Here is a 22,846-nt window from a genome sequence, read left to right as displayed (position 1 = left end):
TTCAGTGGCTGTCTCACTACTTATCCAAGGATGAGATTCTGCATTTTACCTCCTTAAGGTAGCAAACAAAAATACACAGTCCATTTATTTTCCCTTTTTTGCTGATTGTGTCAGTTTTTCTATTAATGGCTCTCTGGATAACAATGGCCAGTCTGCCTATACCGAAATTTACCATACAATTTGTGTTTACTTCCAATTAGCAAATGTTAGCATGCTAAACTAAGAAGGTAAATATGGTTAACATACCTGCTAAAGATTAGCAGTGTTTATTGTGAGCATGTTAGCATGCTAGTATTATCAAGCCTCACAAAACGGCTAGCTTAGACTTATTTTAAATGTACTTATTTGGACATTCTTTGCTTGCTTTATTCTTAACTTCCAGGTACTAAGGTCTTTCATAATCACTAACACAATTTAAACAATCTTTCATCTTTAAATGTTCATTCTGAACACAAAATCTTTCACAAACCATTCACTCCATCACCTTTTCTTTCACAGGAACACAATCAAAAGATGTAATTCAGCACATTTCCTTGTACAGATGTTGTTACAGGCAGCATATTTGGTCACAGAACATAATGTAATGTATAATGTATAATTCAAGACCTGCGAGGCCGTGCCAGTATACTCTGGAGGACGAAACAGCATGGACTGAATCCTGCCCAGAGGCGAGTCAGACGGCCGATGCACCAGGCACAGTTAAAACTACACATTCAAAAGTGATAAATTATCAAAGTGGCAAGCTGTTGAAGCTTGACTTTAGAGAAGACGCTCTATTTCTTTGGTTTGTATTGAAGTCAGGGATGTGGGATTAGTTCAATTTGAATTGCTCTTTGAGGGTGTCTGCATTAGTGATGGTCATTGTAGCCTGCAGAAACATACTTAACATTTTGGTAAGGGTAGCATATAACAGCTAAATCACTGTACAGTAGGTTAAGGCTTATTCAAATATCAGAGAGCAATCTTATCCCAAGGTTCTTGTGTAACTAACATGTTGGTACCAGTGTATTATAAACTATTCAGTGGCATGGGGCCGCAAAAGTTAATAGATCACACATAAAAACATAATTCAGTCTACATGAAGTAGGCCAGTAAATGTTTCATGAGGATGAAATCATTTTGTGCCAAGTTATGTGAATGATATGACCAGGGACCTAGTGTACTTATGTCTACTACTCCTAGTTTGGGCCTCTTACGTAAAAGGAATATATTCAGGTAAAATAGGTAAAGAAAGGACCAATATATGAGGATAACTTCTGGTTACTTTTTATTTAATGTAGTTATTTTGCACTGTAGTACAACACTATATTTGCTTAAGAATCAGAATACATCTGTCACTAACCAACTGTATATAAATGGCCAGTTAGTTACCAGTAAAGACAAGCAAAAAAAACATATTTACAAGTTATCTTTATTGGTTTTAACAGAATTATATCATTACAAGCACAGCTAAGGGTCAAATTCATTAAACATGAAACAAACAAAAAAATCCATTTACATCTTTTAATTCTTTCAGAGCTCACACATCTTCAGTCGTTTATTTTAATTTTACATATGTAGAATCATGCGGCTGGTTACCCAGCAGCTACCGAGCAGACATCTTCAATCTGAACTTTCTGATAATATCCTGGTGAAGTGCAGAACTGCAGGCTGAGCAGTGATGTTCTGGATGCTGTAAGCATGACCTTTGTGAAAAGAGCAGTCCCATCAGCAAAACAAACAAACAAACTCACTCTTAAATCTTCATAGGTATGCATCTCTGATGTAGCTGTAAATTCAAGCTCAAAAGGTGTAGAGTACACACGGACACAGCAATTACAGAGAAGAAGAAATCAACTAAAACACAATTAAACATTTTAATTCCACCTTAATATATGTAATAATATTCTTACCACATGGCACCATAAAGGATGGTCCGGGATAGAAGCGTAAATTCTCGCCGTTGATGGTAACACTCACAGAGCTTGATAATAAGTTAAAAGCCTTTAAAAAATACAATTAAAAGAAATCATTAATAATAAAACACTTTTAAGATACCTGGTGTACAAAAGGACTGAGAGGGAGTCATTAGGATGACATGAAACAAAGGAGTAGAACACAACGACAAGAAAATGACAAGTGTACTGACTGTTGTGGCACTGTGATCCACCCACAGCGGCTTCTTCATGTAGGAGCCCAGCAGGATTTTTCCACTACAGAAGGAGCCACAGTTCAGGTCCACCAGGAAGCCAATAGCTCTGCCCTTATGGGAGTACCAATCAAAATGGTCTGGAGTGATGTCAGGACTTTCTGCAATAATAAACGGAAACAACAATTATACAAAAACAGCGTTAAGAGCTTACTACTTGTTTTGTATTTATGAAATTCATTGCAAATAAATCTAAACAAATTGTTTAAAAACAGATTTTTATCTGACGTCTTTCCTTACTGTCATCAGGGATAGGCCAGAGACTCTTAAACCACTCTCTCAGGTTGGCCTTATCCTGCGGCTGTAAGACCAGCCGTTTGAGAGGAGGACCACACAGATCTGATAAAGAGAGAGCAGCATGGACTCTGGGGGGTGGCAGAACTGGAACAAATTAAAAAGATAAAATAAAGAAATCTTTATTTTATTTTCTTATAAGGAATGGTTTGGCTATTAATCTAGAAAAGTCAGTTTTCAATGAAACCAGCAGAAGGCCCTGTTTAAACTGGTAACCTGAGGTGCACATCCAGATGTGAAAGGCCCAGCTGCTGAAAGGGCGCCGTGTAGATATTGCAGTCGGGTTGCTCATATTTGGGGCCTGACACAACTGTTAAGGCTGATATTTTTATTTTATAAGACTGAGCTCACACCGGCACTTCTCTCTACTTTGTCTACAATGAACCTTAAGCATGATTTAAACTTCTGCGTAATATCTACGCTGTGGCTACGTACCTAGGTATGCAGAGACACAAACCTATGCCAGAACGTAAGCCATAGCTTGATGTGCACCCCTTGAAAATGTAATAACATAATGGTAAAAAAACGGCGCTGGCTCAGTAGCGTTGCATTTCCCCCTACTCATTTCCTGGTTCTCCTTCTCCATAAACAACATGCCATCAAGGAGAGGGTTAATTTCATTCCAAGTTTTTTTGTGACAAAAACAGATTCTTTTTCCTGGAATGGATATTTGTTTATGTTTACCAATGATTCACCTACATGTTTTCTGTTTATACGGTAGCGCTCTACATAACATCCATTTCCAGCAAAACAGAGCGAAAGCAGAATATGCATACACAAAACAACTAGTTATTAGAAATGTCTCATAATATATTGTCTCTAGAAGTGTATTATTTAAACTTTGTTTGTGTTAAAGAAGGAAAAGAAAATTACAAAGTCAATCACAATAAATGAAAATCTCAATACAAATCGAATCAGCACCCATGTATTGTGAAATAATTGAATCGGGACAAAAACATATCGTTCTAGTTTTTATATATATATATATCAAAATAGGTTTGAATTATAAAGTAAATTTATGTATTATTTAAGAACATACTCAAGTCCTCATCCTCCTCATAATGTTCCAGCGGAATCATGGAAGACTGCCCACTTCTGAGGGGGTTTAACCTGCCAAAAAATTATTGACAAAATTATTTAAACTACTAATACAGTGAATAAGAGGGAGGTGTTCAGAGTAACATTTAGGTTTTCCTTACCTGCCCTCTGACTGACTCTTGCTGGCCTGTAAGGATTCACCAGCATCAATACTGAGAATATCTTTGGCAGTCGTATTGAATGTTGCACAGTCAGTAGAAGTGATTGCCTCCGCACGAGGTGCAGTGACTTTACATCTTCTTTTCTTACCAGCATCTTTGCTGCTCACCACCATCGGGGTCTCAGTGACTGTATTGAAAATGTCTTTAAATGTGGCCAGAGAGCGTTTGACAGTCTTTGGAGTCAACAATGGCTTAGGTTTCAAAAGAGGCACAAGAGAGCCCCCTAGTGGTTTTGATTTGACTGCCATGTTGCCATTTTTAGGGGTTCCAAGTCGAGCTCTGTTCTGTTTGGATGGCTGTTTTCTTTCCTTACGAGGTTTGGGCTCCAGCTTCTGAGGCGGTGAGGAGATGCTTTCTACTTCCTCAGACCTGTTATCAACTGCCCACCAGTTCCCGGGAGGTTTCCTCCTCCGTCTCGCTGATTCTTCTGACAAGAGCTGCTCCCTCGGTCCTCTGGGAGAGACAGGCGCTGGCGTGGACAGTTTTTCGTGAGAGACGTGATGGTATACTCTTTGAAATACCTGCTGCCCTGTAAAACATCACATTGTAGTACATTACAGAGATTATTGGTTGGTCTTTACATTTACAAAACTGAAATGCAGGTATTACTTGAAAACTAATATTTCAAGCATGTTTTGCTGATAACTTACTTACTTATTAAATTTTACTAAAGTAGGATTTTAATACAGCACTTTAACTAGTAATTGAGTATTTTTAAGTAGTCGTATTGGTACTTTACCTAAGTTAAGGATGGGAGTAGCTCCCCCACTACTGACCTTACCTGAGTTATGGCTGTGGTCTCTGTTTGTCAGGTCCAAAGGACTAGACTGGTCATCCAGGTCCTGGTCCACAAGCTCCTGCTGCGCCTGTTCTTCAAACTGCTCCGCCTTATTCGTGTGAAATCCCTTGTCTGCTGTGTCTCCTCTTGTTTTTCTGTTTTTGTTCTGTTTGGTTTTCTTTACTTCAGCTTTATTTGTGTTATGACTGGGTGAAGTTGCGGGCAGTGTCCGATTCCGTTTCTTTAAAGCGGTGTTCTGCTGAGGCTTCACAGGCGAAGGTACCGTTGCGCTGGGCTCTTGGCTATACTGCTTTAACTTCTTGAGTGTAGGCTGGTTGTCTGTAACTTTTGTTTCCTCTTTGATACAATTGTCCAACCACCACTGTCCAGGCTTCCTCCTTTTCCTTTTCCCAGGAATCTGGTCATCAGATGAACTCCCTTCAGACACAACCGGTAGTTTGTCAGGTTTCTCCTTTCCATCTGCTAAATCCTTTCCAGTCTGTGCTTCAGAATTCATGACTTCTTTGTCTGTGGGAAATGTTTGATGTTCCATTAAAAGCTTACAATAACTGGTTCAATTGCTTTTCGGTGATATTTTATACAGCATCTCTATTCAAATATTTTCATTGTTTTTTTATTTCAAAAATGCGTTTTCGGTTGCCATTACAGGTTTCTAGTGTCCTATGTAAAAATCACTTATTTTTTAAGTTTTTATTATTGTTGTTTGGTGTGGAGCCCACCTAGCCAACACATTTATAGAAGTTAATGGGGGTCAAAACAAAGAAAGAATTTGGTTTGACCAAATCATGAAAAACTTGTAATATCACATCCCAGAGAAGTTTTGGTAAAAGATTATTAATGTCAGCCATGCATTTGAGTCACGGCTGTTTCTTCTAAAAAAAGTAAAGCTCCTTAGAGTTAAAATTAAAAAACATATTTTCAGAGTATACCTACTACTTTACTATTTTTCACATATTTGGCATTGGCCAATTTTTTATTTATTTAGGACAGAAGTGAAGGTCCACTAAGACTTTTTGTGTTCAAGTGTACATTTTTTTCAGACCTTAAAACACAGAAATGCTGCTGGTTGCTACTGTGTGCAGCTCTACTATTGTTAAAATTGTTAATTTATTTTATTAATGAAAGTTGGCAGATTTGTGTTCTCAGAAGTGTGAAAAAGTGCACTACAATTTATTTTTTCATTGAAAAGTTTATTTTTTTCTTACCTGTTTCTTTTATTTAATATATTTTCATACATTATTTATACAATTAATATTTTTACACATACACTTTTTAATTTAAAGATGCAGTAGGTAAGACTTGACTTAACTTTCTGTCATATTTGCTGAAACTGATCCTATGTTTGAGTGAAACTACATTAGGAAGGTAATTCTCTTTTTTAAAGATCCTGTAGAAGCCTGTAGTGTAGTTTCCTTTTCAGATCTTCCAACCAGGGCGGGCAGGGTATCTAACTGTGTGTCAATCCTACCTAAAACACCTTTAAGTATACAAGTACAGATTGGTGAAATGCTTAATATATGTTTTTGTTGAGAAATGTTGTGTATCTACATGTTGTGTGTTACATTTTATCTTTCAAATGGCGGTTTAAAAACAAGCACATATCGTAAAACTAAATCTTTTAACAGTAGGAGGTCCTTACCTGAAAGAGAGTCCTGGTGTTCAGCGTCGGCATGCTTCTCGCTGCTCTCATTTTGTTCCTTTACAGACATTGTCTCCTTTACTGCATCAGGCCCCTGCATCCCTTTTCTGGCCCCCTTCAAGTTAGTAGCCTTGCTTTTCTTGCCATTTTCTGTTGAAGACTTTGATCTCTTCATGCCATTAGACTTATGAGACTTCTTTTCCATTTTCAGAGTGAGTTTATCTTCATGCATTACCCTGCTGACTTCAGGTTGCTTCTCTTTCTTGTCATTTTCTTTAGATGGTACCTTCTTAACTTGTTTCTTTTTGTTTGTTTTCTCTTCTTCCATTAAGGCACCTGCGGGAGGATCCTCAGGACTGGCCAATTCATTCTCGTCATTTTCAGTTTCGATCACCTCCGTTTTCCCTTTCACCTTCTTCGTTTTCAGATTGACAGTTTGACTTGCCAGTTTGCTCTGGGTCTGTTCAGAATCCTGCGGTTTTTGTTCAGTCTCTAGTGGGCTATCCTTAGTCCCCTTGTCTGTTGAGCTGTCCTTGTCATTGATGAGAGTTCTGCTTTGTCTCCGTTTCTTGTTGGTGGCCGTTTTACTTGGGATGGAAAACCAAAGTGGCCTATCATCCTCCAGAATCAGGAAATCATCCTCTGGCTCAGGAGGAGGAGTGGGTACTTTCACCAGTGACTTCCAGGAACTAAAATGGCAAAAACAAAGGATTATTAATTACTACAAAAGCCTTCACTTTATAAATATATATTTGTTTCCATTTTCAAATAGGAAGGCACTAAGGCTGCACAATAAATCATTATTGCTTTGTCAACTGGCAGGATATACACACCGCAAAAGACCGCGACATATAGAAAGACACTCTGATTTTTTATTCAATGAAAGAAAATATCAATAGAAAACTACACTTTTGAGTGTAGCCTAACGGTCAATTTTTTTGTGGTGTCTTTAATATATCATTTAATGTTTAATTAGTTTGACAAAAGAATGTTGTAAATTATTTACCTTTGTTTGTTTTAAATTAAACAGGAATATTGTTGTATTTTAGAAGAATATCGAAAGCAGTAGAAATGGAGAACTGAGTACACTTTAATAACTTTTTTTTTATCACAAGTAATATCATTACTGCGTAATATAATATAAAGTAGTATCACAACGGTATCACATATTTTCCTCACATCGTGCAGCCCTACAAGGCACCATAGTAACAAACTTACCATGCAGGTTTGGGCTGTCCAGCATCTCTAAGCTTCTTAAGAAAAGCCGGCATATCTTTTCCCAGACGGGTGGACTCCACTGATGGCTGCACGTGAACATTTTCAAATTTCTTCTTAGGATCTGCAAGATCAGGCTCTTGTCTCACTGCTAACACAGGTGGGCATTCATTTTCTTGGCTGGGAATAGACAAAAAGAAAAACACAAATGATTCAATTAGTACTTTATGCATTACATCTTCCATAACTCTTTGGGCTGCACATGTATGTGTATTTGACACTTATATTTTCTGACTCAATGTATTATCACATTTTGCCATTTATAATTTGTAGCTACTTATAATAATGTAATTTACAGTCAAGTAACTTTTATTATACATTAAATTATATATTACGTTATAATAATACTTCAATGATAAGTTTCTTACTGACATATTTATAATTACTTTTTCGTACAACTATAAAATATTCTCGCGAAGTAAATATCTTTGTAACACCTCTTTAATGACCATCCATTCAAGTGAACTTCAATGTCGGCCAGTACATTGTACGTTAATAGTAAATCTTACTACAAGGTAATAAATGCTGATATGGGCCTTTAAATATCCGGTGTTGTTTAGACGCTAGCTCTAATGTGAATGCCTCAAAATAAATAACTTTAAAAAGTCAGCACTTCTTACCTTGGTGTTTTTATTTTGCCTTCCAAAACAGGTGTTGCCATTTTTGGGGGTGTTTTTTCTTTAAGTGAGTGACTCTCTTGGCTGCCGAAAAAAACAACACACACATTGCATGTAAATAAATGAAAAATCTAAAAGGTCAAACATTCAAGTACTGAACAAAGAAACCCGACAATAAATGTCAAGCATCAAAATACAAAATGGACTTGCCATACTGCAATGGTCACTTATTTGTGTATTGAATTCATCAGGTACTTCTGGCGTGTTTGGGTATTTGCGGCAAACTAATCATTATGTTCAGAATTAAAGGCCTTTACCATGATTCCTCCACCTTGTTTTTGTGACTGGACATCTTGGGTTGACTTAAAACAATCTTGCTTGGAGGAGACTCCAACTGAGAGTCGTCTCTTTTAAAAGAAAGGAACATTATTCAAAGAAGTGTGCTGTAAATTGCTGAGCAAAAATGAACTGACTCCTGATGTTAGTGTTGACTGTAACCCTACACTTTATACATAAACTTATTTCCAGCATGAGATGCATTATTCCTTACTCCTCTATGACATGCCCATTGCACTGGGGGTTTTGGATGAGCGGAGTCTCTGTCTTTGCCTCTTCTTTTCCTTCATCTTCACAGGCAAAGAGAAGTGGGGACACAACTTGGCTTTTTTCATTGTCTAGCTCTTCAACAACCATATTCTCTTCAATAGGGCTGGACGTCTTCACTGGCCTATGTGCTTTGAAGGGGATGTCCAAATCTGCAACAACAAAAGCAGCATCTTTAGCATTTCTACATAATAAAAGTGCAAGTCTGAACATTTAATGTGTTGAAATTAGAGTTTTTCCTCAGTTAAATACAGGTTTGAGTCTCTTACCAATGTCTAGTTTAGGACTGAGTGACCTTGTTGCAGGTTGCAGTACATCTCCTTTAGGACCCTAAAGAGTAAAAAAAAAAAAAAAAGATTTAACACACACATTTTGGGACTGCCTGACAGATGAAGTAAATCCAATTTGGAATTTGGAAGTGGAAAAAAGAAAATTGTATAACCACTGTCTCATAAGCCCTTTCCCATGTGAAAACATAACAGCAGTGAACAGCTGCTTATCAGTCACAAAAAACACAAAACAAAGCACCTTTGCAAGTTAAAAATCAACCATCATGCTACACCCAAAAGATACATCAAACTGCATCAGATATTCCGCCTGACAGTAGCAGGATGGCAGTAGGTCAGTCAGTAGGGAGTTTGGTTGGGAACCAGAGGGTCGGTGGTTCAATCTCCGTACGGGCCAAAGTATAGTGGTGGACTGGTAGCTGGAGAGATGCCAGTTCACCTCCTGGGCACTGCCAAAGTGCTTTTGAGCAAGGCACCAATCCCCCAACCGCTTGGGGTGCCTTTCCATGAACCCCCCACTCTGATATCTCTCCATTAGTACATGTATAGGTAATGAGCATGTGTGTGTGATTCAGGCCTGTGTGTAATAATTTCCTCTTGTGGGATTAATAAAGTATACATTATTATTATCCAACATAGGAATTAAATACTACTAGTAAGTTATATTAACAGAAGTACATTACCATTTGGCATCTTGGAAGTTTTTCTGTTAGGTGTTGTTCCGGGGGGACAGGTGAAGTCTCTTTTTCACACTGGTTTGTCTCTACATCAAAGGTCTGGAGCAGAGTTGATGGGGGTAATATGTCATCATTATCCTGTGAGGATGGATCTAAAAATAAGAAGTAAATGTAGGTTAACGTAATCAAAATGCAAAACAAACGGCAAAATATTAAAGCCGAACAAATACACGCTCAACTCACCCAAGTCATCAAAAATATTATCAATGTCTCCCAATGTCAGTGTTCCTTCCCATTGTTTAGATGCACTGAAAAAACACAAAGGTTGGGTTAATATGATTGTTGTAAGAAAATTTCAAAATTTCCACAACTGCTGAGCCACTCAACACCATGGAATAGGCATTAAACAAATTATTTAAAACTTCCTAAAGGCAAATGTGTGGGAAAGATATAACATATACACATAGATTACACCCAGAAAGTGTATTGAATGTAAGAATAACACACTTAAGCTCATGTGATATGAAAAGTAGAGTTAGATAAAACACTGAGAAAAACATTACTATACTGTATGTGCAACCAACGAGTGCAGAAATCCTAAGTTTCAGCTCTATTGTTTAAAAAAACCGTACTCAGAGTTTTCTTATTACATCCTTGAGCAAGTTAAAAACATGTGTTTAAAACGTACCTTTCCTTGTTTGTAAAGTAGCAGAGTTTCCTCTTCGGTCTTCTCTGTGAACAGACAGAATGTGAAGAACGTTACTAGCCAACGTTAGCTAACGTCAACTACTGTAATTTGGTTCCTTTGTGAATTAGAAAAAAAGATTTCCAGCAAAAACATTAATAGTAAAACCAAGTTTATAGTTAATGCAAATGTGTTTTTATGAAGTAACTAAGCTAACGTTAGCTACATAAGATGGGCAATAAATTAGACACACCCCTCAGTGTAACCAACTACGTTACAGCTTCGAAAATGACCACGACGTTGAAACCTTTTCACAAAAACCTGAAAGTTACTAAAACCCTCGTATAGTTTGTAATTAACGGCATGTCATAGCGGTTGGTTTTAGCCATAGACCGTGAAAGAAAGAGTTTTAACAAATGTTAGCTCCTATTACTATGTTATTTGTAACATTAGCTAGCTAACGTGCAAACTGGCAAATGAGTATAACGTTAAGTTCAATATCTCTTCCCCCGTTGGATGTCGTTAACTTACATGTATATTCAGCACTCTTTCCTTAGCTAGTAGCACAAGAGAAGAAAAAAAAACTTACCAAGGAAGGGTAATTTGTCTCCATTTGTGTTAGCTAGGTAGCTAGCTAGGCCAACTCTAGACGTTAGACGACTGTTTGCAACAGTGTTACATAGCTAGGTTAGCGTTATGCTTTCATTTTGTTTTCATAACTGTTGTTAACGTAACACGGTTAGCGCCCGAAATGCATTTATTTAAATCCACTCTCTAAAATCAAGCAAGGAACCACTATGTAGCGTTAATCATGTAAAATCTAGTGAGTCAGATTTGATAACAAACGTTGGCGGTAGCTCAAAACGGCGCAGTTTACTATTTGTAAATAACAAAATAACCCGCGCACTATGAGTCCGGGGTCTTTATACCCTGTGTTTAGTCTCTCAGGCAGCACTATTGCCAATTTGGCAGCTGCTTACGGCAGCATGTGCTTTAAAACTATAACATTGACTTGGGTATAGTAAAACTAAACCATAACCGCAACTATCCGACTGATGGAGCTAGTTGCTTATGGTCGTTTTGGATTGATATCGATTGATATGGATGCCTTGTAGAAATACTCAGGGTATTAAATCTTCCAAAACCCAAGTGTTCTTCTTCTTCTATCGTATTTTCCGGCAGCCTACAGAGGGTGCTTCGCGTTGCTGCCTTCTACAGGTTATTCATATCATGGTTATTGAAAGAGCCATTTTGGTTTATGTTTTGTTTGTTTTGAATCTATGCAGATTTTAAAGCATCTAGCTAGGTTATTTAAAAATATACAGTAAAACATGAAATCAAACAATCTTTGTTTTATTTTCTTTAAGTTTTGCTGTGTCGCATGATCAACGTTTAACTTTTCACCCAACATCTATGACTTTGTAATATATATATATATATATTTATTTTTTTTAACCCAAACAAAAGAGTTTACTGACTCAGCTACAGATTTAGAAAAGCACATACTAAGGAAAGCTCATTGTGGGACTGGCCTTAGTGGCTGGAATTCTGCACCAAGACTGAATATTGGGAAAGAGACTTCAGATATGGCATTCAAATTCAAATCAACCAAAGAGGACCATGTCATGGGACCTTTAAAACAATTGGTATAACGATTGATTAATTTCATGAATATTTCTTAATGAGAAAACTACAATTAGCATTGCCACATCAATTGGCATTTGATACAAAACAAACATACTGTAAAGTAGCATTATGGGAAATGTTAAAAACCTACAGTGTAAAGTGGATGATTAGTGTTGTCCCTCTGAGTGGTGATGCAGTAGTCTTTTATCAGAGCCTAATGTGTTGCGTTAGCAACCAACATGTAAGAAAAGAGCCATAAAAGTTCATATTTCAGTCAGCCAAAGTTGAAAATAATGTTGGTAATTGAATTAGTTTGCTGCAATCAGAATTTTACAACAATCATTAAAATTTACAACAACAAAGTGTTCTAATGAGTATCAAAAAAATAACGCCAAATAAGCACAACTATTTTCTGATAGATCACATCAAATGTCAATGTGGTATATCATAAACATGTTTAGCGGAAAATCTTTTTCTGCATCTCAGCAATCTCTATCGGTTCCATGGCTTTGAGACTGACGTCTGTTTAGAGCGGCTGTCTGGTGTGTCTCCAAACCACCAAAACAATCCGGATGACAAACAGTACAGAGGCTAACGCCAGCAGCACAACCAAGAGAAGAAAATCTAGTTAGTACAACATTTAACAGATGTTTGTGGTCACCAAGATTATATGTATTTTTATAATATTTCTCAATCATTGGAGGTAAAAAATATAACTCTTTACTTGTTTTACTGTGGACGTAATTTACTAAAAAGTCAAAATAACTAGTATTTATACTCATATTACTTTCCACGTTGTTAATGTAATGTTTACAAGCCATATTATTAATGTGGAGTTACAGTAGTGCCCTACCAATGAAGATGCCATTGCGTCAAGTGGCAAGTGATAGTATCCAACAATTCAGACAATTTCCCCAAGTTGCGTTGTTTTCATCAATCACTAAATGTCTTTTTTGAAGACTGCCATAAAAGAGGTAAGGAAAGTCTGTCTTTTTAAGCAAATTATTATCAAAATAAAAATGTCAAGTTTCAAAACTACTTGTTTAACTTCAGAAAGGTTGACGTGCCACTGCTGCACGCTGAGCTTGCTACAGGAAAACAAAATGCTGGGAGCAAAAGAAAAACAGTGCCCACATGATGAAGACTGGATGAAGTCAAACAGGACAAATCTTTCTTGGCTCTCCTCTTTGTGAGCTGACTCAGCGTGAAGAACAACAGGAACTGTGCAGAGGTTGGGGGACTGCCAATTGTATAAATAGCTACATGTAGCTGTGTAAGAGTGAGGTTTACGACCACTCAAAGCATCACATGCACTTCTTATCTTGTATAAAGTACATTCTACCAAAGTACAGTGAATAATTAAAGACTAACTTCCCCATATAATCCACCATTATGAAATGCATTCATACAGCTGACTCCTGAATGAACGACAATGTATAAACTTTGTGTAAGTACATTTTTTATTTATAAAAATCTACAAATTTGATGAACGTATTTGTCACATTTGAGAAGTCATGTAAATGGAGATTTGAACACATGATGGGATATGAATGTAAAAAGATCAAGTTTTTGTCAAGTTTAAATTGTGTTGGTGTTATGGCTACTTGTGTCTCATGGAATTAATCTACTCAATAGAGTCTACTGTATGTCTGGCAGTAGTACATTTTGTTAATGCTTTTATAATTTGAGTGTAAAGCAGGGTCTGCCCCATAAATCTAGCCAGAAGGCTATTTGTCACGTTTGCTTGTACCAAACAAACAAGGACAACAACCAGCAGTTTGAACTGTTTATCCAGTGACATTTGTACTTGTCTTTGTGTATTTCCTATTTATGTATATATATTTGTATTGTTTCCAATCCTCAGGTCTGTGTTATCCGCACACTTGCTATATTTGCTGTGCCGTGTTATTTAAGTTATTAACTAGTATGGTCTGATTCATGTTAGTTAATTCCAGTCTGATCTATTTCAAGTCAAAGACAGTGTCTTAATATGGCTTCAAGCTAATGTTTTTTGAGAAGTTCAATGAAGAATAGATAATTTAGCCAGGCAAGTGTCAAATAATGAGATAAATGCAATGAATAAAATTAGCAAAGCAGAGAGGAAAATGAAGCAACTTAAATTTAACTTCAGCATCTTACATGTACAGAAAGGTTTATCATTCAACAGTTACTTAAATATCTTTTTCTGCTTCTCAGCGATCTCCATCGGGGACATGCTCTCTGGGCTGTGATCAACGTAAAATGGCTTTTTGATGTGCTTATAGATGACCAAAAATACACGTCCAGCAAAAGTAGCACAGGCTACTGCCAACAGGACAACTATAGTGGAAAGAAAATATAAGAGGGAGGCATTAGTGTGCATACTATCTGTCCTCTGTAGTGGGTTCATTAGCTGTATATATGTAACTGCATTATAAAAAAAAATCAATCACAGTTAATACAATATTTGTATAATAGTGAATGTAAAAAGACATGAAGCATCCACCTTATGTAATTGAGATTAAAGATGTTTTTTTAAAGTTTCTTACTAGTGAAGATGTTATTGCGAGTAGGATCTGGAGTATTGTTTTTCGTGAAGGCCCCCGTCACTGCCCAGATCACAACGGGGTAAATGGTGAGAATGTACCTCACGTGTTTGTCAAGGACAAAGTTTTCGAGGAAAAACCTGCAAGAAGTACAATGCATTTGCTCCTGACACAGTTTTTTTTAAAGAACCTATTAAAGATAACGCAGAAATATCTGCAAAAATATCTCCTTTTCACATACCACACAAACAACACGACAGTCAAAACAGAGAGTGAGGTGGTGGCAGCGTCCGTCGGGGACATGTTTGCATCATAATTCAGGACGATAGTCAGGTTAATTAGGGATGCAATGGTTGTCCATGTTGCATATATGGCAATACCATTCTGAACCTGTTATAGAGACAACAGAAAAGGCATAGCTGCAGAGACATTTGCAGAGCTGGCACAAATGATGTTGCTAGGAGATAAACAGGTAAACATATGCTTGCAATAGAGCTGCCACACTAACCAACACATGGTGAAGCCACAGGTCTACTTTGTGGTACTTGTTGAGCCAAGCGCCATAGTTTTGGAGACCACAGCAGGAGAAGAATATCATGACGTAGTTAGTCAAGGCAATTAGAATAAGGAAAGCTAGTGCAGCAGGCATCAACCTGATGGGGATGAAAAATAGACTTATGTATATTCTATTACAATGATGCAGAAAATCATTATCCAGTCACATACAACTCTGCTAATCCTCCCCCCCTTAGGGCCTCTTAGGGCCTTACAATCTGTACAGCAGATAAGGAAAATAAAACGCCAGAGGAAGAAATGTTCAAGTAGCTGCATGTCTGAAATATGCAGTATATTCTTTCACTTTGTATTTCAACTTGTCCTCTATACATTGAAATGAATTGCAAACTGAATCCAGTTAAAGTAAATGAAGAAAAGGTCCTATCTTACTTTCTGTCCCACAGGAACAACCATGCAGTATTCAAGCTCAGATTCAAGCACCAAGCCACATAAAATCCATGTGGCAAAATAGCCGGGCTGCAGTAGACGTAACCATATGCATTCCTAAAGAAAGAACATCCCAGAGAGATAAATGTTTGTGTCAGAATACCAGGTACAATCTAGGAGACAAAGATTACCATGGCAATTCAATTCCAGCTGGTTCTTACTTCCTAAAGATGCCGGAGAGGACGTAGACCAACACTGAAGCCAGAAAGATGTAAATGATTGACCAAATGGTAAAGGTCCATCCTGCTGGGGTGATCTGGGTTATAAACTCATCTGAAATATTACTGGTGTTCTCCAAAAATGGATCTTTAGGACACAAATTTTAAAAGATACAAAACAGATACAGATTTACTTACTGAAAGTTATTTTGACACACTTGAAAGGTCAAAGGGTGCAAAATTATTCATACAAGTTTTTATTAAATAACGTAATTGTTTTATCACAAATAGAGTATTAAAACTTACATGTTCCCAGCCCTGCCAGAGCAGTGAACACCATGGTGATGATGAAGAAAATCAGTGCCAGCGCAATGGCAATCAACAGGCTAATTTTGTGTTTTGCCATTGTGGAAAGGTTATCTAAAAACACAAGTTTTATTAATTAAAGCATATAAACTAAACAAGCTTTGGACATGCCATGTTGATAATTTTTACTTAAAATTGGTTGAATAAAGGAGCTTCCGAACATACCTTTTAATGTGGTTCTTGAATGAAAGCAGAGCAAACAATGTTGTAGCGAAGGGGCTTTTGTTGCAATAAAAAGGGCTGGTTGTATAACACTAAGGCTTTTATGGCCCCTTCAGCACGTGCACCTGTTTGAAACTTATATCATCCGTGTTTTCAGACTTTCTCCCTGTGTCCTTTGTTTTCAAATGACTGACTAAATGTATCTGAATTAATAAAAAGATAAAAATCTGACCTCAGTTTGAATTACTTGATGCATAACATTTATAAAAGCTGGACTTTGTCCTGGTAGTCGCGTTTGGTAACAGGTATATTTCACCCAATCAAATCAGTTTGTAGCCCAGCAGGTGAGACCAGGTCCTCAATGAATTATCGGACCTTTGAAGAACTTAATCTTTAGAGTGTGATAAAATGTTGGCCTGCTGCCCGCTGGATTGTATTATGGAATAGTGGCATTGACATCCACGCCTTGCTGCTTCATGACCCAATTGTATTCTTACCTTCATTATTCAAGTCTCCTTCATGTTGTGCAATGCTGTTTTATATATATACAATATATACATAAATACATGTACATATCTAATATATATATATATATATATACCGTATATATAATTTAACTTTAACTATGTAAATACCGTGCATATCCACACTACTTATATTTCTTTATTCGTATTTATACTCTTCATGTAACTGTAACACAGAATTTCCCTTTGGGGATCGATAAAGTAATTCTGATTCTGATTTTTGATTCGGATGTATATGAGATATTATGATGTATAGTATATATTATGATTTATAGTACATATAGTATACATAGTGAAGTGGTAATAAGTGTTGTATTTAAGTTCCATTTAATGTTCTTGTACTTTACTTGACTTTTTCCATACTTCGAATCCAATACGTCTCAAAGGAAAATAGTGTATTTTCAATTTATTAAAAAACATCTTACAACCACACACAATAGAATATGTCACATTGTTCTTGTTAAACTAACATGTAAGTATGTATAAGGTAAAACTACAACATTAAAATGCATTTTACACATTAAAGCATCAGTTATTAACTGATAATGTAAGCTCTATGATATAACTCTCTCTCAGCAGGGTCATGTGAAAAGTAGAGGATAGTATGAATGAATTTTCCATTGATATGTTAATGTCACATTATTTCCTTACTTTCTTCCCTTTTCATGTTGTTACGCTATTTTATCACATCTTATCATCATTTGTTGTGAATAGGCTGCTTGTAAAAAAAGCTGCGCATTCGGGCCATGGAGCATGTTTGATCCACTTTAAAACGGTTACAACATTCAACCTCGACAGACCCCTCCAGTCCTCCTTGAAGTTGTCCTACCTTGCTGGTAATGCCTGGCTCCAGCTAAGGTCCCCTGCACGGGTCATTTATGTTGCTGCGAGCTGTGCGCACTTCCACTGCGGTTGGGCCTTGAAATAAAGTCTGCAGCATGTGTGTGTGTGTGTTTGTGTGTGTGTGTGTGTGTGTGTGTGTGTGTGTGTGTGTTTGTGTGTGTGTGCGTGTGTGTACGCTCGTGCGTGTGTGTCCGTGTGTGAGTGAGTGAGTGAGAGAGAGAGAGAGAGAAAGAGAGAGAGAGAGAGAGAGAGAGAGAGAGAGAGAGAGAGAGAGAGAGAGTGTTACTTCCATGTACTATATTATTAAAATTAACAGTATATGTTATTTCGGTTATTTTCATCATCATAGACAGAAAGGTTATTACCGTAGACAGTTAAAGAAATTATCGTTATTATTTCAAAATCAGAAGCGTCGCGTGGGTGGGGCCGCGTGTAAATAAAGTGCGGGGGAATTTTGTGGGTGGGGGGGTGAATTTGATGTCACGCATGCGCAGTATCATACCGGCGACGGCAGTACAAAGTAACGGTGGCCTTGCGAATAACAACAAGGGGATTACAGAGCCCAATTTGACAGGTCAGTTAATAATAAGTAACGGTACGTGTATTCAGAACTCTATGTCTGGAAACGCTTTATAATCATAAGCTAATTCAATTCCTAATGTCGGCAAATTTGGAAAACATTGGGCTGTCGCATGAGCTAACGTAACATTTCAGAGCTAACGTTAGCTAGCTAACTAATTCAGCTAACAACGGCTATGACATTAGCTAGCTGACAAACACTAGCTAGCCCTCACGTATACCTGTGCTTTAATAATTGAATATTTTTATGTGCTTTGCTTATTTGTGAGTCGATAAGGGTTGCAGCACACTGGATACATACTACGAATGATATGTTTTGTAAATCGGGTGGGATTAATAGTAACCCAGGTAAGACACAGCTAACCAGTTAGCTAGTTAGCAGGTATCCTTAGATGCCCCAAATGTTAAAACTATGTTTGCTGAGAGGATGATGTCATTTTGACGTTTGCATACGGTAGTTTTTCATTAGTTAGTGATTGTTTTGTTAATCCTTGTAACTGACACATGCCGAAAACTGGTAGTGGGTGTCCTACTTACCTCAAACTGCAATAACTATACTTTGGATAAAGTTGCTTATAAACGTGCATTGTTATACAATTAGTTGTGTGGAATAGGATTGTGCCATCTATCCGTAACGTTAAAATAGTAATTGTCACATTGGGATGGTGAAAATTTCCTCCAAACCTTCTCTAAATCTGTCCACATAATGTATATTTCTGTATCTCTCTAGACTGCACAATGAGTCAGGGTAAGGAAAATGCACGACTCAAGAGCTACAAGAACAAGTCCCTCAACACAGATGAAATGAGAAGAAGGAGGGAAGAGGAAGGCCTACAGCTTCGCAAGCAGAAGAAGGATGAACAGGTAAACAAAGTGTGGATGACGTAAGCTTTTTTTTAATCTGTGTTATTGTTGATGTAGAATTGGCCTCAGGGTAGATTGCATTTAAACAGCCTTAATGATTAAAAAAAAAATGACAGTGTTGCTCATATCGGAATAAACTTGAACCCATGCTGTGTTTCTATTGATGTAATTGTGAAGAGGAAATGCACTTACCCCAATTTCCACAGGATGTGTAATGGCTACTGATCCGCTCCGGAATGGCGTCCGAGTCGTTAGATTTCCTTTAAGTCAATGTGTGTATTTCCACGGACTGCAGAACGACTCCGTCCCAGCTCCGGTGATCCGTCGCCCTCCGGAGCAGATAGGCAGAGCTTCTATTTTTGCCAGATGCCGGAGAGCTCCGCATCAAACCAGCACACGGCAGATAGTGTGGGACAAGCGGTCAAGCACAGGAAAAAAATTAAACATCTGGTTAATTTTCAAAATAAAATAGACAAAAATTCTCTGCACTACACCTTGAAAACACAGCACAGAGTTGTGTCCTCTGAATGGAAACAAACCGTTGTTGTTTTTTGTGGTTCTATTCTACATGAATTCGCGAGATCTCGTCAGTCCTCGAGACTTCAGCTTTCGGTCATGGCCGCAGCCATTCCGCAACAAATCCGGACCTGTTGATAATTGACAGATGGTGGAGCACGAAGATGTCACGCAGCGGAGCCGATCTGTTGGAAATTGGGGGGTAGAAAGACTGACATTATTTTTTTAAATATTATTCTATTCCAGCTTTTCAAAAGGAGGAATGTTGCCACAGTGGAGGATGATGGCCTCCCGGAGGACGATGGAATGGCGGATAGTGGCTATCTGGAGTCCCAGGCTAACAACATGGACCCACTCACGGTAAGCAGAGAAAGCCCGCTATTCATCTACATGCATATACGTATGAAGTTGGATGTGACAGTATTTCAGCTCTGTGTTTTTTTCAAATCTTCATTTCTTTGCTTTCCAGGGTGGGGTGATCTCTGAAGACATGACTCAAATGATCTTCTCCAGTACTCCTGAGCAGCAGCTTATAGGCACTCAACGCTTTAGGAAGCTCCTTTCTAAAGGTAAGAGTGCTGTAAATACCTGCTATTCCTACAGAAACTTAATTGCAACAAGGGCTGGATGACAATTCAATGCCTTTTAGCATGGGGAATTATACATTATTTAATGCATACATTATATAAATTGAGCAAATCTGTTACACAAGCAGTTTCCTTTAACAAAACCATTTGAGAAACTGCCACTCCAGCTTGTCTTTGGTGCAGCATTAGGAGACTTATTTCACTTATATTCACATATAGTAAAATACAGTTTGATTATAAATTGAACAGTTTATCATATTGTTTTTAGCACATGAGTAAATGTTTTAACTTCTTGATATAAAGATATCGCTATGCTAAGTATTGTTCTTACTCATTTTTGTCATGTTGTCCACCTTTACTGTATGTCTCACACAGAGCCCAACCCACCTATTGATGAAGTAATTGCCACTCCAGGGGTGGTGGAGCGCTTTGTTGAGTTCCTAAAGAGGAGAGAAAACTGCACATTGCAGGTACATTTCCTCAGTATGTCTTTAGTAATGGCCCCGGTGTGCACTAAACAGTATTCTGTATTCATCTTGCACATCAATTGTTTATATTTAATCTGAGGGATCAGTATGTAATACATACATTTTAAAATATATTTGTTTATATTAATAAATATATATGAAATATATTGTTTCAGTTTGAGGCTGCATGGGTGTTGACCAACATTGCGTCAGGTACTTCCCATCAGACCCGAGTGGTAATCCAAGCAGGTGCTGTGCCCATTTTCATAGAGATGCTCAGCTCTGATTTTGAAGACGTACAGGAACAGGTAGGGAGGATTCAGACATACTACTGGTTTTACTGGTTATCAATATTAGCCAATTGTCTTCCCACTGACAATCAATTCATCTTTTATCATGTTTATCTATTATAACTTTGATGTAAATAACAACACATATGTAGTTAACCTGCCGAATAATGTACATTTGAATGTTGTTTGTTGACTGCCCTAAATAATTGCTTTGACCAACAGGCAGTGTGGGCCTTGGGAAACATAGCAGGAGATAGCACAGAATGCAGAGACTTTGTCATAGACTGCAACATTCTGCCTTCCCTGGTGCAGTAAGTAGCAATTCCATGACTTATTGTCTTCATCTTAAATCTTATTAAATGTAAATAAAATAAAATAAAGAGCAACTTAAATCCTGTATTCTCAGTAAAGTATGTTGCTTTTGCAGGTTATTAGCCAAACAGAATCGTCTAACTATGATGAGGAATGCAGTGTGGGCACTCTCAAACCTGTGCAGAGGAAAGAACCCACCTCCAGACTTCACTAAGGTAATTTGCCAAGATAAATATATCACTATGGCAACAGCACACTTCTCAGATTGCTAAAGTACATCATATCTCACTTTTCAAGGACACAAGCTGACACAAATGGAGTTACATATCTAAACTGGAAAACCATCACTCCCATTGGACTTAACACTAACATGTTGCTCTAACCCTGCCACCATGTCTCTTTTTCCCCAGGTGTCTCCGTGTCTCAGTGTGCTGTCTTGGCTGCTGTTCGTCAATGACACAGACATCCTGGCTGATGCATGCTGGGCACTCTCCTACCTATCTGATGGCCCCAATGACAAAATCCAGGCCGTTATTGACTCAGGAGTCTGTCGCAGGCTGGTGGAGTTGCTACTGTAAGAATTTAAACACATACTGTATACTAAAATTCTAAAAGATTAGACGCTGCTTAGATGTTTACTGTTGGAGAAGTGCAATGTTCTTTCGCAGACAGATACAGAATTTTCCATGTGTACCATCTGACAATCCAGATGTGAGTGTGTTGTGACTGTAGCAGACTTTGTAAACAACATCTGAGTGATTACACATTACTATTCCGCTTATTTCCAGGCACTCTGATTATAAGGTGGTATCACCTGCACTGCGAGCTGTTGGAAACATAGTTACTGGAGATGATCTGCAGACACAGGTAATGGCAGCATGTACACACACATACAATTATACTCCCTTTGGAGAAGGTAATTTAATACTTATAGATGACTATTTCTGACTTTGTGTGTAATTTGTGTGGTTGCCTAGGTGATTTTAAACTGTTCAGCGCTGCAGTCCCTACTTCACCTCCTGAGTAGCCCCAAGGAGTCCATCAAGAAGGAAGCCTGCTGGACAATCTCCAACATCACCGCGGGGAACCGAGCACAAATACAGGTGTGTGTGTGGGTTTGTGTGTGGGTGGGTTTCCCACAGAATAACTTGGAAAATTGAGGTTGAATAGTAAGCATTAGCGTTTCCGGATCTAATCACGTTGTTTTCCCTCTTATTAGATGGTGATAGATGCAGGCCTGCTACCTCCTCTCATCACTATCCTGCAGGTAGCAGAGTTTCGCACAAGGAAGGAGGCTGCCTGGGCCATAACCAATGCCACCTCAGGGGGCTCTGCAGAGCAAATTAGGTAAGACTGATGCAGTTTAACATAGTGTGTACAGCACTTTATTCAAGTTCTTGCATACAGTGTTAGCGTTTGGCTCTTTCTCATAGAAGTAATGATCATAAAGGTATGTAGTAGTCTGTTCCTTTTTTATTCAGGGCATTGTTTTATAATTAAGTCCCAACAGGGTTAGTTTGTTTATTATCCCAAAAAACTTCATGCAGCAAACTTTGCGAAATGGTAGGGAGAAACTGGAATGTATATAGGAATAGGAAATGAGCCAATACATTTAATAAAACTAATCTTTTAAGGCAGTAGGTAGACATTCCTTCAGCTGCTATGACCGTGGTGTAGGTTTAGCTTTTGATGCAGTATGTGG

The 22,846-nt window shown here is 37.8% G+C and overlaps 4 protein-coding genes across 4 annotated transcripts in view; 1 reads left to right on the top strand and 3 right to left on the bottom strand.

The window, feature by feature from the left end:
- Positions 1-1,393: 1,393 nt before the first annotated feature.
- Positions 1,394-11,418, bottom strand: si:ch211-161h7.4. Its single transcript, XM_034861737.1, has 17 exons — positions 10,913-11,418; positions 10,327-10,370; positions 9,882-9,946; positions 9,645-9,790; positions 8,944-9,004; positions 8,622-8,826; positions 8,389-8,478; positions 8,075-8,155; positions 7,398-7,574; positions 6,180-6,868; positions 4,523-5,047; positions 3,682-4,270; positions 3,522-3,592; positions 2,429-2,569; positions 2,129-2,289; positions 1,893-1,983; positions 1,394-1,685 (listed from the first exon to the last, which is right to left on the bottom strand). The coding sequence occupies exons 1-17, from the start codon at positions 10,934-10,936 to the stop codon at positions 1,603-1,605; spliced, it is 3,243 nt and encodes a 1,080-aa protein (XP_034717628.1). The 5' UTR covers positions 10,937-11,418; the 3' UTR covers positions 1,394-1,602.
- LOC117937657 (cystatin-A5-like) overlaps positions 9,544-22,846 on the bottom strand; it is a 27,820-nt gene continuing 14,517 nt past the window's right edge. Inside the window, exons 4-6 of the mRNA XM_034861744.1 lie at positions 10,623-10,630; positions 9,869-9,871; positions 9,544-9,555 (exon numbers count right to left, since the gene is read on the bottom strand). The gene's annotated coding sequence lies outside the window, so the exon portion shown is untranslated. The remainder of the gene's footprint in view (positions 9,556-9,868; positions 9,872-10,622; positions 10,631-22,846) is intronic.
- Positions 13,528-16,050, bottom strand: si:ch211-161h7.5. The gene is made up of 7 exons (XM_034861739.1): positions 15,941-16,050; positions 15,638-15,782; positions 15,420-15,533; positions 14,983-15,127; positions 14,716-14,864; positions 14,478-14,614; positions 13,528-14,268 (listed from the first exon to the last, which is right to left on the bottom strand). Exons 1-7 carry the CDS (start codon positions 16,038-16,040, stop codon positions 14,117-14,119), a joined length of 942 nt encoding a protein of 313 aa, XP_034717630.1. The 5' UTR covers positions 16,041-16,050; the 3' UTR covers positions 13,528-14,116.
- The window catches only part of kpna1 (karyopherin alpha 1 (importin alpha 5)), a 7,278-nt gene continuing 2,421 nt past the window's right edge, over positions 17,990-22,846 (top strand). Inside the window, exons 1-12 of the mRNA XM_034861738.1 lie at positions 17,990-18,103; positions 18,839-18,972; positions 19,735-19,848; positions 19,958-20,057; positions 20,451-20,545; positions 20,719-20,850; positions 21,055-21,143; positions 21,260-21,359; positions 21,555-21,718; positions 21,933-22,011; positions 22,122-22,247; positions 22,364-22,491. Coding sequence (XP_034717629.1) covers positions 18,007-18,103; positions 18,839-18,972; positions 19,735-19,848; positions 19,958-20,057; positions 20,451-20,545; positions 20,719-20,850; positions 21,055-21,143; positions 21,260-21,359; positions 21,555-21,718; positions 21,933-22,011; positions 22,122-22,247; positions 22,364-22,491 — 1,358 coding nt within the window. The 5' untranslated portion in view covers positions 17,990-18,006. The remainder of the gene's footprint in view (positions 18,104-18,838; positions 18,973-19,734; positions 19,849-19,957; positions 20,058-20,450; positions 20,546-20,718; positions 20,851-21,054; positions 21,144-21,259; positions 21,360-21,554; positions 21,719-21,932; positions 22,012-22,121; positions 22,248-22,363; positions 22,492-22,846) is intronic.

This window comes from Etheostoma cragini, chromosome 22, assembly GCF_013103735.1.
Source record: "Etheostoma cragini isolate CJK2018 chromosome 22, CSU_Ecrag_1.0, whole genome shotgun sequence".
NCBI classification, from domain to species: domain Eukaryota; kingdom Metazoa; phylum Chordata; class Actinopteri; order Perciformes; family Percidae; genus Etheostoma; species Etheostoma cragini.
Note: the sequence above shows the minus strand (reverse complement) of the source record. Positions and strands in the feature narration are given on the sequence as shown.